Below are 16,594 nucleotides of genomic sequence, written 5' to 3' on the forward strand. Positions count from 1 at the left end.
AATAAGCAAAAAAACCCTCCACAGTTCTCTGAAAGGATGGCATGCTGTCACTTCAGAATGCACTGCGCATGCGCCAGTGAGGTCAGCAGCTGCAGGACTAGCGAATATCTCCTAAATGTGCAGTTTTCCCTTGTACCTACAGATGAGCTTTATCATAAGTGAGCAAGTGGTGTTTACTACTGCTTTTAAACAAGTTTTATTTTAGTATCATGTTTGTTCTGTATAAGACTGCATGTGTATATGTGATGTTGATTTATCTAGACTACTGGAGGTATTATAATTTTGGTGCTTCTTTGTTTAGGGGCTGTGAAGGAGATGAGGGAACCGCGACAGAGGAAGGACAATAGACGTCCAGACATTGAGATCTACAAACCTGGGCTATCCAGATTGCGAAATAAGTCTAAACTGGATTTTTCTGGCACTGGAATAGATCACACTGAGGGTCTTCAAAGCGAGAAAGAAAATGACATTGATTCTGTTAATGGGATAAGCCCATCTGCTGCTTCTGGAGTTGAAGTTCAGGAGGAAAATGACATGGAGCATGATGGACTACTGTTTCCAACTACAGAAATTCTGGACCGAAAAAGCACTAAGAGAGCCAAAAAACCTGATCGGCTGATTTACCAACCAGGAAGACGTCTTCAGGCTGTTGTAAAGGAATCAATAGGTGACATGACAGAAGATATTGTAGGGAAAACCGAACAAATGAAAATTGTAAATGAGGAAGGCCTTGACAATGCAGTTAAAAGTCACAAGTTTCCTCTAGAAGAGGGCAATAAAGCTACCAAGAATGACAAATACAAGAGATCAGAAAGAGAGAAAAATAACAAGACTGGTGAAGAAACTTATTTATCAAGACAAGGAAAGGAAGAGTACAAGTCTGGCCAGACTAAACGGTATTCCCATTCAGACAAGCGAAGGACTCGCACACGAACTTGTAGCACCAGTTCTGCTGGAAGCAATAATAGCAGTGAAGAAGGTGTTTTAGCAGAGGTGAGTAAGAAATGTCAAGAAAAAGAGAAGACAGTTGGAGATAGGAAAGAAAACGTAATTTCAAAGAAACAAGCATCACTGTCTTCTACAGACTCATTTGAGGATGAATACAGTGAGTGGTTGGATGGAGCGAAAGCAAGTAGGAGCAAAGTGAAAAAGAGGCAGGGATCCACTGATAATGGCTGCTCAACCAAAGCTCATAGCCCCAAGAACCGAGAGCGTTCTGAATTGAAAAAAGAATCCATGCATCGCCATAACAATGAAGAGAACAGGACTAGGAGATTTGGGGAAAGATCTGTTTACAAATGCAACACCAATATGGAGAAGAAGGAACGGAGAGAAAAGTCAGCTGAACCAAAGGGCAAAGGAAGAGGCATTCTTATTCTTCCAGCCAACACAGACCTATCCAACACTACGGGAACACAGGAACTAAGCAGCACCAAGCCACTTCCCATTGTTTCTACCAAAGGTGTCCGTGGCAGAGGGCGTGGTGGAGCTAACCGTCGTCTATGGGACCCAAACAACCCTGAGCAAAAGCCTGCTCTTAAAAATCAAAGCCCTCAGCTTCATTTTCTGGACACGGATGATGAGTCTGCTCCTTCTTCTCAGAGTGACAGCTACCAATCTGTTCCTCAGACGCCTTACTACAAATTTCAGAACTCTGATAATCCATACTACTATGGCCGTTCACCATATGGCTATGGTAGTTATTCTGTACCATATTCTATGAGCCCAAACAATAGCATCTATCCCAGTACATATTATCCAGGATACTCAGCTCAGTCAGGGCAGTATGGCCCAGGCTCATACGCTGGGAGCCCAATAACAGCTGAGGAAATTGAACAACAAATGAGAACAATACAGCAGCAGGAGCTCAGTCATTTTTTGCGATTGGCAGATAGCCAGGAGTTACAACTCAGTAATCTTCTTTCACGTGATGCCATCAGTTCAGACGGATTGAAAAAAATGTCTTTGCTCAGGTGAGATGTATTCATATGTTCTACATTTAAAAAATCTTTTTGGCCTGCTTTGCCTAGTTTGTATAAAAGGAGTTTGTACAGCAAACTTTTGCAAAGCATTTTTAACTGGCAACCTTCAAGCAGCTATGTTGAAGCCTTTAATGTGACACTAAGTGATATGCTTTATTCTCTGAAAACAATTAATACACATATGCTACTTTTATTATGCTTTTTATGAAATCATTTCTTACCATGTTTTTCTGCCTCTGTGTTATATCCTTTGTAAGCTCCCTAACCTCTCTTTTTTTTTTTTTTTTTTTGCCTTTTATTTTTTTATTTATTTATTTTTAAATCAGAACAAGCAGTGCGTATTATTTGTGGTGATGTGCACTGCTTTATGCTCACTACAAATCCCATAGTCCATCTGGGAAGTGAGCAAGAGAGGGTGGTTACATTCCTACATGCAGTGGGACCATGGAGAATGAATGTATCCACCCTCTAACAGGAATACTGATCACAGCTGCTAAAAAAATAATTTGAAGGATGCTGCTTTTTATTTTTGTTTTTTTTATTTTTTTTTTTGTGATAATACATAATTTTTAAACCTGAGTTTAGTATCACTTTTAAGGAAGACTTCAGTTCCAGTATAGGGGTGTTAAGCAGATCTGAGTGGGAGTGTTGACTGTAGCTTCAACACTACAGGAAGCTTGCTAGCTGCTTGTTTAAGCCAGTTAGCTGCTTCTTTTAAAGTCATTCAGGCCTCCCATTAGCCACTTCTCCTTTCGTACAGTATAGAACCCAGGAATTGATTAATAGACGATGGGTTATATTATGGTTACCTTCAGGCGATTGAACACTGGTAAAAGCTTCATTGGGTTCGCCTGCTAGTGTCCCCATATAATCCTGCCCACTCCAGTGAGTTTCCAGTTTTTTTTTTTGCTACTGTCCTTAGGTGATTTATTCCTTCTTTTTGGAAAACCATTTTTTTTTTCTCCTGCTTTCTTTATACTGGAGGTAACTAAATCACAGATCTCTGTGAATGAATGAAACTGCTGTATAGATGGAGCTCCACACAGCTTCAAAATAGTCAAGTGATAGCTTCTTGTGAGGGAGAATAATCCGTGTGCGCTGTCAGAGGAGAGGAGGATGGGGGTTGTTTTCTTGCAATCATGTTACCCCCTGTGGAGTTAACCATTAAGTTACTTCCTTTCCCTCTTGCCAAATGCTGGTTACTGTGGATTAATTGATAGTTAGTACATACTAGTCTCTCTTGATAGAGAACTCCTAGCACTGTACAGCCCCCACCTTTAGAAATGCTTTAAGAGGGCCTTCTGTAAAAGGCATTTCACCCCAAGGCAAGTTGGGCCTTATACAATGATTGCTAAGGTGAGAGTGTGGTGGTTTGTTTTTTTTTTTTTTGTTTTTTTTAATCGACCTTCCCTGCAGACACCACTGACTGTGGAAGGGAGTTCCACATCTGACCGTAAAGAACCCCCTATGCATACTTACCTGGCAGGGGAGATACCATGATCACGGAGGTGGTTCTTCCAGTGTGAGGCTTATCTATTTCACTCCAGCTGTGGTGACATTTGTGATTTTCCCAACTTCGGGAAACTCGGCTGCATAATTTATGGTAATGTGGGGCCTGCGTTTGCGGACCCCCCCCCCCCCCCAAAAAAAAAAAAAAAAACTCAACGCAGTTTAAGGTTAAACTATTTCTTGTCCAGTTTCATTGAGTGGCCATGTGTCCTCTTAAGAAACCTGAGACTGAATAGTTTCCTCCCTATTCTAGAATCGCCATTGAGATATTTGTACCTCGCTATCATATCCCCTTTTGGGCGTCTTCCCCAGGGAGAATATGTTTAATGCTTTTAGTTGTTCCTTGTAACTGAGGTCCCCCAGTTCCCTTAATAGCTTTGTTGCCTTTCTCTGGACTCTCTCCAGTTCCAGCACATCCCTCATGAAGCCTGGTGACCAGAACTGGATGACATACTCAAGTGTGGCTGGACCAGAGTTTTATAAAATTAGTCTTATCTCTTGATTAAATACCCTTTCTAATGCATGCTAATATACTAACTTTGCTTGCTGCAGTTTGGCAATGCATGCTATTGCTGAGTCTGTGATCTTCTAGGCCCCCCAGATCTTTTTCCATCTTGGATTCCCCTAAAGGTTCTTTTCCTAGGGAGTAATTTGTGTTCATATTTTTAGCCCCACAATGCCCCTGTACTTGATACCTAAATACTCACTGTGCCTTCGTACTCTCAGTGCCCCAGTCACTCACAATACCTTGGTACACACAATACCCCCAGTTACTTACAGCCCTCAGTACTCCTAATGCTCCCAGTTAGTCAGTGTCAGCAGAGCCCCACTTTCAGTCCCACCTTCAGTGATCCATTAGCACTCTTGCCGCTACTGATTCAAAGCACCATCGTTCACCGATGGGCTCTTGATGCACTCTGCTCTGCATGGCTGCTCGGTCAGCTCAGCTCCTGCTGCCACGCTTCACAGTTTGTTCCAGCTTCGTGTCTGCTCCATTTGTTCACTCTTTTCCCACTGAGTCCTCTAAGCGTGAAGCCCTGTATCCTTTTGGACCCAGGATTTAACAAAAATTGGTCTGTGAACAGCAGCGTGGATTTGATTTAAATCAATGATAAATCAATACTCTATAACTTCCCACAGAAAAGTCAAACTTCCACCCTTGAAAGTGTAAATAACATAAACCTTTTCAATAATCTATGAATACCCTCTCCCACATTCTTATACTGCTCATATAATGTCCAAACCACAGTCCATAGTCCAAAGTCAGAATTCAAGATATAAAAATAAAAATAAAACAACAATATTCCAAATGTGTCCAAATCTTCCCGTTCAATCCATAGGACCCTCAAAAAAACAAAAGTAAAATATAGTGCATTATCCTAGATACAAAATTACTGCAAGTGATACCATGCAATCACACTCGTGATATAGATCATGTATGTAAAATTAAAGTGAATCCACCATAACCCTAGTGGTCCAGTGAGACCAGTGGTCTAGTGAGACAACACTGCAACCGTGGAAATATCACAAAACACACAGCGTGATCCGTGAGACAATGATCCGTGACAGTAGTGCCAAATACAGTGCCACACTCTGTTAGGGGATAGAATGCAATTACCCTCTTGCTGTAAATCAAAGCATTTAGGATTCCTTTATGCCACAAGATAACCTTCCTAGGAGGTGCGTCTTCCTCTCAATAATATACTATGGGTCCCCTTTTTCCATACAGCCATAGGTCATAGGTACCGGGGTCCCCGTTCCTCACAGGAAAATAGGAGCAGACTCAGTGGAGTAAAAAGTAATTCACACTTTATTCAAACACTTACATCTTAGAATATACCGTCCATCCTCGCTCTAGTCCGTTCACTGTTGTGAGTAATTCAAAAATGGCCGCCCTGCTCCTTCCGGCTCAGCGTCCGACGTCACGAACTGACGCGTTTCGTCACTTCCGACTTTTTCACAAGGGATCCAGACGTCAATGCGGCGGTTGCTCTTATCCTGCTCAGACTACTGGCAAGACGCCCCGCCGCCATTTTACCTATGGGCATCATGCCGATGCCTAAATTACCAACAGGACGGCTCAGATATAGAATATATGCAATTATTCCCATACACAGGGAACCGATAGACAGATATATCTCAATCTATTACATAAACACTTCTTATTATCCATATATACATAAAATTGATTTTCTCCTATAGAATTTCTAACCAAATATTTCTATAAAACACTAATAAATCCATAGGTATATTAAATAGAATACAATGAACTAAACTCCAGCATATATCAGATTAAAAAGACACATGTATATATAAATTAACTAAATACTTTAATTATACCTAAAACAGATCACCTATACAGATAGGGCACCCTCTACTGGTCAATAAAACAAAACTCCTCAAATTAATATATAAACCCTAACTTACAAATAATTAAGTAAGTAAGTATCTCCTCTACTTCATACTAATAGATATATCTAATAAATTAATTTAATAAATCAATTTAATAAATTACCCCAAAATATAAAAATATATAAAAAAAATATATATAATAAAATAAAAAAAATAATTAAATAAATTAAATAAAATATTTTCTAATAAATTATAATAAATTAGAAAAATTATTATAATAAATAGAAAAGTAATAGACTTCCTACTACATTTTAAATTCCAGCAATACAACATGCCTATTCCCTTCCTCAATACAATAAACCCATCTCTCGATAATACCCTTTATCCTCTAATCTAAAAATAATTTATTAATTAACTGAATTAAATCCAATGACAATCATAACAATATCTCATATCCCTATCTCAAACCAGAACATACCTTCCCCTAAATCAATAATTACCTATTTTACCAATCAGAAATAAAGCAGTTTAAATCTAAATCGATATTTAAACCCCTAGGTTTTAAAGTGTGCAGCTGATAAATCCAAAACATTTCATTCCTGGACAACATCTGGACCCTATTACCCCCTCTCCAATGAGCTTCCACTGTATCTATCCCACAGAATTTAAGGACACTATAAGAACTAGATATAAAATTAGCCGTAATTACTTGGGGGAAGGAAAAATTAAGAAAGAAAACAATATTCTAAGAAGGGATGGCAAGATAGCAGACTTTGCTTTCATTTCCCGCTTCAATTGTCATTATAAAGACATAGAAAATATTTTTAATAATCATTGGCCGATTTTAATAAAGGATGCTACTTTAGGGACCCATCTTCCCAAAAAACCGTCGTTCATATATAGGAAAAATAATAATCTAAGGAATATTTTGGTAAAAGGAGTTATATCACCTCCCAAGTCTAAAGGTATGAAATTGTTTGATTTTAAAGGATTTTATCCATGTAAAAAGTGTAAGGTATGTAAGACTACTGGTAGTAAAAGTAAAATTTCTGGGTTTGAATCTTTTAATACGGGTGAAAAATTTGAAATTGAGAAATTTATCACTTGTGGTACCAAATATGTGACATACTTGTTGGAATGTCCCTGTAAATTACAATATATAGGGAGAACAAAAAGGACCCTTAGCGATAGAGTTAAAGAGCATGTGAGAAATATCGCGAAAGGGAAAAAAGACCATAGTGTGTCTAGGCATTTTAAGGAATACCATCGGTCAGACCCTATTGTCCTTAAATTCTGTGGGATAGATACAGTGGAAGCTCATTGGAGAGGGGGTAATAGGGTCCAGATGTTGTCCAGGAATGAAACGTTTTGGATTTATCAGCTGCGCACTTTAAAACCTAGGGGTTTAAATATCGATTTAGATTTAAACTGCTTTATTTCTGATTGGTAAAATAGGTAATTATTGATTTAGGGGAAGGTATGTTCTGGTTTGAGATAGGGATATGAGATATTGTTATGATTGTCATTGGATTTAATTCAGTTAATTAATAAATAATTTTTAGATTAGAGGATATAGGGTATTATCGAGAGATGGGTTTATTGTATTGAGGAAGGGAATAGGAATGTTGTATTGCTGGAATTTAAAATGTAGTAGGAAGTCTATTACTTTTCTATTTATTATAATAATTTTTCTAATTTATTATAATTTATTAGAAAATATTTTATTTAATTTATTTATTTTTTTTATTTTTTTTATTTTATTATTTTATTATATTTTTTTTTTAATATATTTTTTTATATATTTTTATATTTTGCGGTAATTTATTAAATTGATTTATTAGATATATCTATTAGTATGAAGTAGAGGAGATACTTACTTATTTAATTATTTGTAAGTTAGGGTTTATATATTAATTTGAGGAGTTTTGTTTTATTGACCAGTAGAGGGTGCCCTATCTGTATAGGTGATCTGTTTTAGGTATAATTAAAGTATTTAGTTAATTTATATATACATGTGTCTTTTTAATCTGATATATGCTGGAGTTTAGTTCATTGTATTCTATTTAATATACCTATGGATTTATTAGTGTTTTATAGAAATATTTGGTTAGAAATTCTATAGGAGAAAATCAATTTTATGTATATATGGATAATAAGAAGTGTTTATGTAATAGATTGAGATATATCTGTCTATCGGTTCCCTGTGTATGGGAATAATTGCATATATTCTATATCTGAGCCGTCCTGTTGGTAATTTAGGCATCGGCATGATGCCCATAGGTAAAATGGCGGCGGGGCGTCTTGCCAGTAGTCTGAGCAGGATAAGAGCAACCGCCGCATTGACGTCTGGATCCCTTGTGAAAAAGTCGGAAGTGACGAAACGCGTCAGTTCGTGACGTCGGACGCTGAGCCGGAAGGAGCAGGGCGGCCATTTTTGAATTACTCACAACAGTGAACGGACTAGAGCGAGGATGGACGGTATATTCTAAGATGTAAGTGTTTGAATAAAGTGTGAATTACTTTTTACTCCACCGAGTCTGCTCCTATTTTCCTGTGAGGAACGGGGACCCCGGTACCTATGACCTATGGCTGTATGGAAAAGGGGACCCATAGTATATTATTGAGAGGAAGACGCACCTCCTAGGAAGGTTATCTTGTGGCATAAAGGAATCCTAAATGCTTTGATTTACAGCAAGAGGGTAATTGCATTCTATCCCCTAACAGAGTGTGGCACTGTATTTGGCACTACTGTCACGGATCATTGTCTCACGGATCACGCTGTGTGTTTTGTGATATTTCCACGGTTGCAGTGTTGTCTCACTAGACCACTGGTCTCACTGGACCACTAGCGTTATGGTGGATTCACTTTAATTTTACATACATGATCTATATCACGAGTGTGATTGCATGGTATCACTTGCAGTAATTTTGTATCTAGGATAATGCACTATATTTTACTTTTGTTTTTTTGAGGGTCCTATGGATTGAACGGGAAGATTTGGACACATTTGGAATATTGTTGTTTTATTTTTATTTTGATTTAAATCAAGTTGCTTTAAAGCACGATTTAAATCAGTGAAAAGGCTTGATTTAAATAATTTTTAAAGGGCAACTGTCATCTCTGTCCCGCAGCGACTCCTCCTCTGACCTGCTGTTGACTCACAGACTGGCCCATTCACTTTAATGGGATGGCTGGTGATGATGCAGTGACGCAGCAGGTGAGTGGATGCCTGCTAACAGGTGCTGCCATTATGGATCTAAAACGACAGGTGCCCTTTAAATGAAAGGAATCTGCCTCATTCTTGCTGTTAGAATCTTTAATATTAGCAAACCAAATGAAGGATTCCTTTTTAGAATAATAAGCTGTCAGGTTGGTAAAACAGCGATATCAGAACCGATTTTATGTTAATCACACACAGCTGGAGAATTACTCAAATTATAGAATATACAGCCTCCTGCTACATAACTAAGCTCCGTCTCATGCTGAATAAACAAAATCATTAATATATCCTAAATAGAAAACTGTCTTTAGATAGATTTTTTTACTCCGAAAGCATTTTATTAAAATAAATTTGATTAAAAATCAAAAAAAATTATTAAAGTAAAAAAAATTGATTTAAATAAATAGTAAAAAAATCCAATTTAATCCAAAAAATCCAAAATCGATTTTTATCCACCCTGGTGAACAGTGAACCTGTCCAGTCTTGTATATAATGCTAACATTGCCATCCCTATTGGGGGTACCCCCTCAAAGACTCCGTAGATAGATGCTTGGAGACTTCTGCCAAAAACGGCCTTTGTGCTAGAAGGACTAATCATACTACTGGCCACTGTCACTTTACTGATTTCCTAAACTATTGCTAACTGGGCCAGAGAAATTCATTGTGAACTTTATGAAGCTTGTGTACTAATGTTCTGTGTCGATGAATGAAGAACCTGATTCTCCAGATCTCCAGGAAGTTTTTGCTTTCTGTACATCTTCACAGGATCCTATGGCTTAAAGCCTGGGCAACTGATCTGGTGTGGGAAAGATGTGTTTTGCGCATGCCCTTTTTGAAGGTCCGTTTCTCCTTGGCAATTATCTAGGTCAATACATTGAGGCAGCTACATATGGGAGAGATTTCAGACTCCACTATCCAAAGTCACAATTCATTCTGCATTATGTATCTCCTACTCTATGGTTCATCCATTTGCAGCTCCCAGTAGCAATCCTCTTCTACAGCGGGTCCTTCAGGTTGTGACAAACCATTCTCTGTAAGCTTGTCGGGGCTACTACAGCACGCTAATAGGCCTCCCCCCTGTTAGAGAGGTGATGGGATGGTCAATGGTCATTTATCCCTAACTTCAGATTTTTTTTACATCTTTTTATGTCTTTACATTTTCCAGGAGATGTATGATTGTTCCTAATTCCTGTTCTCACCTTGCCTCTCAAGTTCTTATTTGTTTATACTCATTTGGCAAAAGAACCATATTCCTTGAAAATGTTCACCTTTTTCAGAAAAAATGAAAAGGTGAACTAACACCCTTTCAACCTCCCCACTCCCCCAGGTCCACACTGTACTTATTCTACCCATGAGGCCAGTCCAGGAATTTGAAATCCCTGCTATGCTCCCAATTCTCTGTGCAGTGGTTCCAGGACAGTGAAACACTGAGATATCTCAGGAGGAGGATTTTAAAGCTCCAGACAGCTAAACTGGCTGCATGGGTACTGACAGCTCACCATCCACGGAGGTGAGTACAGCAGGGAAGGGGGGGGGGTGTTAACCTTTTTCATTTTTTATGAAAAGGTGAAACCGCATTTTAACCCCATTCCCACTTTTTGTTACAATGAATGTTCATCTCCATTTCCTACTTGGGAAAGAATTACAGGACTTGCCAACATCTGCATAGGGACTCTTGTCCTTAAAGGTTTACTAAATTGTACAAGATGCACTGGTATCCATTTTGATAGTCAGGCTTCCTTGAGGTGCCCCCAGCCATAACAGTTTTTCCAAACTACTGTACATTTCTTTCCACATCTCTGATGCCAGAGAGAGTTTCTTCTTTTTTACCAAGAGTATTTCGCAGGTTAATTTAATTCCTGTCTGCTTATGTCTGAAAAACCTTCTTTTACTGACTTGAAAGACCATTTCCATTCACTATGTCTGCTTTCTAGATTATCAGGATTTTTTTCTTATCCCCTGTGATAACCAGTGGGATCCCCTGGAGTTTGTGACTATAGGCCCTCCAAACACTTGACTGTCATCTAAAAACCTGACAGTTTCTGCTTCATACACCTTAAGGTGCCCACCACTTTTAGGGGGGTGTTTTCAAAAGTAATTTTCTAGGATGGCATATTAGAGAGCTCCACCTACCTAAAACTGGAAATGGCCACCATTATGAGAAAAAAAAAGACTCTATACCTTTTAGGTAATTGCGTTTTTTTTTTTTTTTCTGTCATGTTAGTTGCAGAGGTTAACAAACTCTTTTAGGGAAGTGATGCCAGTGACATTTCAGTTCTTTTTAGTTCTCTGATACAGGAATTTCCAGTGCAGTAAGGGGCACTTGTATTCATACCAGAATCATCGAGTACAGTAGTAATTTCTTCGTATTGTAAGGAAGAGCCAGGAGTGCAGGAAGTACATGAGGAAACATTGGATTAATCCTCAGAATCAGAGGAAGGGGATTGCAAAGAGGCTCCTGGAAGATATATTCCAAAAGTTCCTCTTACCTACGGAGGAACGGATGCGTTAAGGGCTATACTAGATACCTTGGGGTCCAAAGGAGAACAATTGGAGTTATCTGTTCATGAAAGGATGTACAGAGGTCTCTCAGTGCAGAAAAGGCCATCTGTTCTCTGTTCATCATTCACAAAAAGAACTGTATGGGCAGGCTTAACAATTTTTTTTTTTATCAGTTAACCTTAAATGCAGATTTCCCTTTTGCAGAAGATGATACAGTCCTTTGGGAAAAGTGTCCAAGGTTAGACACTTCCCTTTCCAAAATTAAAAGAAAAAAAAGACACCTCTTTCTTTTGAGGACATGGGAACATTAAAAGATCCAATGGACAGGAAAGTTGAGGTTTTAAACCAGCTCTCGCTTCAGCCAGATTTCCCAGGACCCTGGATGTCTGGTTAGGACAATTACTCTTTCATTTGGAAGCAGGAACCCAGAGGGAATTATTTGCATCCCTTCCTGTACTTTCAAAAGCAGTAGTTTTTATAGCTAAACTATGTTATCCCATTTTCCAGAAACCTGTTCCTTTGGATCAGCGCTAAGGGATTCTTATTCAAGTCCATCCACCTGCTCCAAAAAAGGCAATGACTCAGCGCCACAGGTGGGAGGAAGACTGGGGGCTTTCCTCTGACAATGGCAGGAGATAATGTACAATCAATTCTCTATTATTCAAGCAGGTCATGACATAGAAGTCTTTCAATCCCTCAGCAAGATTTTTCTTCACACCCTTCTTAAAGGATCAGTCCAAGGCTACAGCAATGACTGCATCCTTGGAAGAGCTTGTAGCTCAAAAGGTATTTGGTCCTCCCTCCCCCAGTAAAAGGGAAGAGGGTTTATTCTTAGGTTTTCTTTATACTAAAACCCTCTGCAAAGTTTCATTAAGTTCTACACTTAAAACCTTGAAAAAATGTTTTTGCATGAAATCAATTTATTCCCTCCTTGATCTGCTGTTACCAGAGGTGTTCATGGCTACAGTGATACTCTAGGATACATATCTTCACATTCTCATTTTGGAAAACTCGCGTTTTTGAGATTTGTGATCGGGGCCCAGAAGGCACAATTCATCTATGGTTTGCAACACTGTCCTTTTGGTCTATCCGCAGACTCAGAAATCTTCTGAAAAGTACTAGCAGATGGTCTCAAGGCACAGAGACATCAAGAAGGATTAATTTACTACCTGGACACCTTTTTCTTTGCAGAGTTGAGAGACCTTGTGGAAAGACATTTTAAGTGTCATTGGAAAGGACAAGGATAGTTAGTCAACTTAGAAAAGTCTTAGTTGAGTCCAACACAGTTAATCATTTTCATTTGGTTACATAGTGGACGTGAAGAAAACCAATATTTCTAATTGTACATCTCAGGACCCAGAGGGGTTAATAGTAATTACTACATGGTTTATTCTGCAACCTCCTGGTGAAAAGACACTGGTCCGGTAAAAAAAAAAAAAAAAAAAAAAAGCAGGAATCCCATCCCAGGTTTAACCTCTCCCAGCTCAATTAAGCCTCACTCTTGTTCTAGTGTCTGAAGGTGATGGATGCTTTCCTGCGTCTCTCTGAAGATCTTTTTTGCAACTGTTCCTACACCTTCAGGCCTGTTCTTAACACTCCTATTAGGGCAGAGGTACCCTAGTTAGAGTGATAACTATGACCAGCAGGCCAAGAGCGACTGTACCCAGACCCCATAACGGGGACAGCCTGTAATGTTGTGGTAGCCACCTTCTTCCTTAGTGTTCCCTCCTTTTTTTATGTGGTGTTTTAGACCACAAAATGGTGGCATCCGGACATGTGGTTTTCCCATTATGGGGTTATACACAGATTATGGCATTGTTTAAAAGGGAGGGCTTGTTGGCTATTCTGTGTCGTTCACTTGTATAGGGGATGACTCGGGATCCACCTGATATCTCGACCATCCTGCGTTCCTCAACCACTAATTGAGCTGATTTGGGCACAGCAAGTACAGGGACAGTTGAATTTGTTTATGGGAGTGCTGTCACTTTGGTGTTTTTGCTGACACTCCCTGCTTGGGTTACAGTCCTATTATCCCTCAGCAAGCCATTGTTTCTCATAGGCAGAAAAGAGGTGGAGAGGATGGCTCCTGTATGGGTCAGATTAGCTCTGAATCCCTGCCCTTATCTAGTATCTACACTTTTTAAGGGGCACAGTCCTCCTTTAATTCCCTGCAGCCATTTCTGGACTGCGAGATTAGCTCTTAGAAATTCTCACCAGCCCGGGACACACATGTGGGGACTTCCATTCTCTCAACCACCCCCCCCCCTCTTTTTCTTTTTTTTTGGAGGGGGGGATGGGGCATCAGTGCACCTCAGGAGGAGGAAAAGTAGAAGCCATTGAGGATCAGGAATCCCCTGCATGAGTCCTCTTAGGAGGACACAGATGACCACCTTAGGCTTCCTGGTCACCCTAGCCTTAGGTTGCTGTAGGGTGTCACCCAAAAAATCACATGTCTTTTCCAGTGCACTTTCATGTGCAGGAAGTGATGTATGCTGATTGGGCTCACTTGGAGTAAGTGTCTTTGCCACCAAATTGGTTTTACATTTAGTACTTCATGGAGAGACGTTTACGAGAAATGGAGTTTGCCGGCTGTTGACTTGGCTATTTCCTATTTGAGTAAGACCCTGGCAGTTCCAGTGGATGATGTCCCTCAGTCTTTAAAGATGCCATGGGTTAGAAGTTAGAAGCTCTCTTCATGGCATCATTCTCTCTGCTGGAAGTGACTCTGCAGCCTGCGGTAGGACTGTATAAATAAACCGGTGTTGCCAAATAATATATACACAAGTGTTAATTCTACCCCAAACGTCAAAAGTATACTTTCACTCCCAAAAGTCCAAAAGTTCAGTCTGAATTTGGCATCTCAGTGTCCTTAATCACCACTAGTGTGGATCAAAACCTATGATCTTCTTATTCTGTGTTCTTCCTCCCATGTGATAAATCCTTCAATATCACTTGTCACCCTCAGAAAAAAGAAAAATATAACCGCACATAGTGCATTATCCACAATATGCTAATATAATCCAAACAAAACACATTTGCAAAATTAGTGCAAACTAGTGCAAAAACAACTCCACCATGTGTCCACTTCAAAACGTCTGTAATGCTTATTTTTACCCTCTATTGGCTTAAATATAGCCTTACACATTCCTTCTTCAATGTCCTCCAAAATTCAACCTCCTACACTGTTCTCTTCATAAGAGATACATCTCCGAAGAAATTTAAATATAGTGTGATATCTCGTGCTCCTTCACCTCTCCAAAAACCATACCAGTGTACGTGAATGCATTCTTCTCCACCTTACAAACCATGCACATTACCTTACAGTGTAAATCCAACAGCATAGATTCACATTGGCTCCTCTCATTCAACAATGTAAATCTATGCTGTTGGATTTACACTGTCCGGTAAGGTGCATGGTTTTTCTGAGAGCCTCGAGCTTCTCAGTAAATGTTTGGAGGATTACATAAAGCAACATTCAGAAGTGGGTACTATGTCTGTTCACATGAGAAGGATCTTAGGTGTTGGTTGGAGGAATTTCTCTACAAGAAGCACATTGATAGGTTACCATTTTGAGGGCAGATGGTTATTTGGACCATCCTGGATGCCTTCATAAAGAAGGTGACTGTGGAAAGAGTACTCTTTCACCCTCTAAGTAGATAAAGTTTAAAGATCAGAAGCTGGTAATGCCTTCACAGTCCAAGAGGAGTTCCTTTCCCAAGCAACCAGCCTAGGGCTCTATATAAAAGTCCAAATCTTAGTTTCATGGAACCCTAAGCTCTCCAGTCCTGAAGGCAAATTGTCCTGTCAGAGAAGGGACATCTCTACTTGCTCTAGTTTTGGGGTGCCCAAGTGCCTTTGCAGCTTTTTTGGACCCAGGAGATCTGTAATGACTGTGTCTGCACACTGCTGTCCAGAGGATACAAGCTGGAATTTCTCTGTTTTCCCCCTTCATATTTTTTTTTGTGCACTAGAGTGCCTTCAGATCCATGAAAGAGTGGTTTTCTTTGGACTTGGAAAGATTACTGTCCCAAGAGGTCATTCTACCTGTGCCGGTAGAAGCAAGGGCTAAAAGTTTTCACTCCAGCCTGTTCATCGGTTCTCAAGCCAGATGGAGACATCTGGCCTATCCTAGACATAAAGTGTCTCAACAAGTTCTTGGGGGTTGGGGGGGGGGGGGGTAGTGTTATGTAAAGACTCAAGGTTTTTACTGTCAAGCATTCTATGCAAGGTAAAAAAACTTCTCTGTGCAGCATTCCTCCCAATACTTTGTCTAAGCCCTCTCTTGATCCAGCAATTAATCACAGCCAGTGAGCCAATGAGAAGAGAGAGGGGGCAGGGCAGAGCCGCAGGACCGTGTGTGAATGAACACACGGAGCAGCGGGTGCCCCCATAGCAAGCTGTTTGCTGTGGGGACACCCAACTTCAGGGATAGGCCAGGAGCGTGGGACCTGAGAAGAGGAGGATCCAGGCTGCTCTTTACAAAACCACTGCACACAGCAGGTAAGTAGAACATAACATTTTTAGAAAAAGAAATGTAAGCCTTTAGTATAAAGTAGTGGTAAGGATGCCTGCCTACACAAGAGATACTGCTTCTTAAGCAGGCAGCAGTATTTGAGCCCAGGTGGATGTTGGAAGGTCCCCCGAGCCAGACATGCATGAGAGTGCTAGGATAGATGGGAGTTGCCTTCGAGGCTGTTCCCTATTCCGTTTTCTTCCAGAGCTCTGAAGCTCAATATCCTGGCCAAATAGGACACGTATTGGGAGTTTTTGGACAAACAACCAATTTCTCTTACTCCCAAGACGACAGTGGCTCTGGAATGGTGAATATCCACACAGATGTTGAATGCAAGGAAATCTGTCCTTCCAATGAAGTGGAAGGTCTTGATGACAGATACCTGTCTGTTAGGCTGGGTAGGTGTTGTTCAGTTTGTGGTCGAAAGAGATTTCTGTCCTGTGGGTCACTGGATGTAGATCTCTTGGCTGCATTCAACAGCAAGCTGGTGCCTCAAACCAGGGATCCTCTGGCCA

General features: G+C 40.0%; 1 protein-coding gene and 1 non-coding gene across 2 annotated transcripts in view; both read left to right on the forward strand.

Annotated features, from left to right (window-relative positions):
- The window catches only part of SMG6 (SMG6 nonsense mediated mRNA decay factor), a 481,063-nt gene that overhangs the window by 9,832 nt on the left and 454,637 nt on the right, over window positions 1-16,594 (forward strand). The window contains exon 2 of the mRNA XM_089657570.1: window positions 302-1,973. Within this exon, the coding sequence (XP_089513696.1) occupies window positions 302-1,973 (1,672 nt within the window). The remainder of the gene's footprint in view (window positions 1-301; window positions 1,974-16,594) is intronic.
- LOC149471099 (U1 spliceosomal RNA) lies at window positions 3,454-3,618 on the forward strand. The gene has a single exon (XR_016307493.1). It is a non-coding gene; the product is annotated as a U1 spliceosomal RNA (small nuclear RNA).

This window comes from Staurois parvus, unplaced genomic scaffold (assembly GCF_062004578.1).
Source record: "Staurois parvus isolate SC_StPar_1 unplaced genomic scaffold, SC_StPar_1.0 ptg000029l, whole genome shotgun sequence".
NCBI classification, from domain to species: Eukaryota; Metazoa; Chordata; class Amphibia; order Anura; family Ranidae; genus Staurois; species Staurois parvus.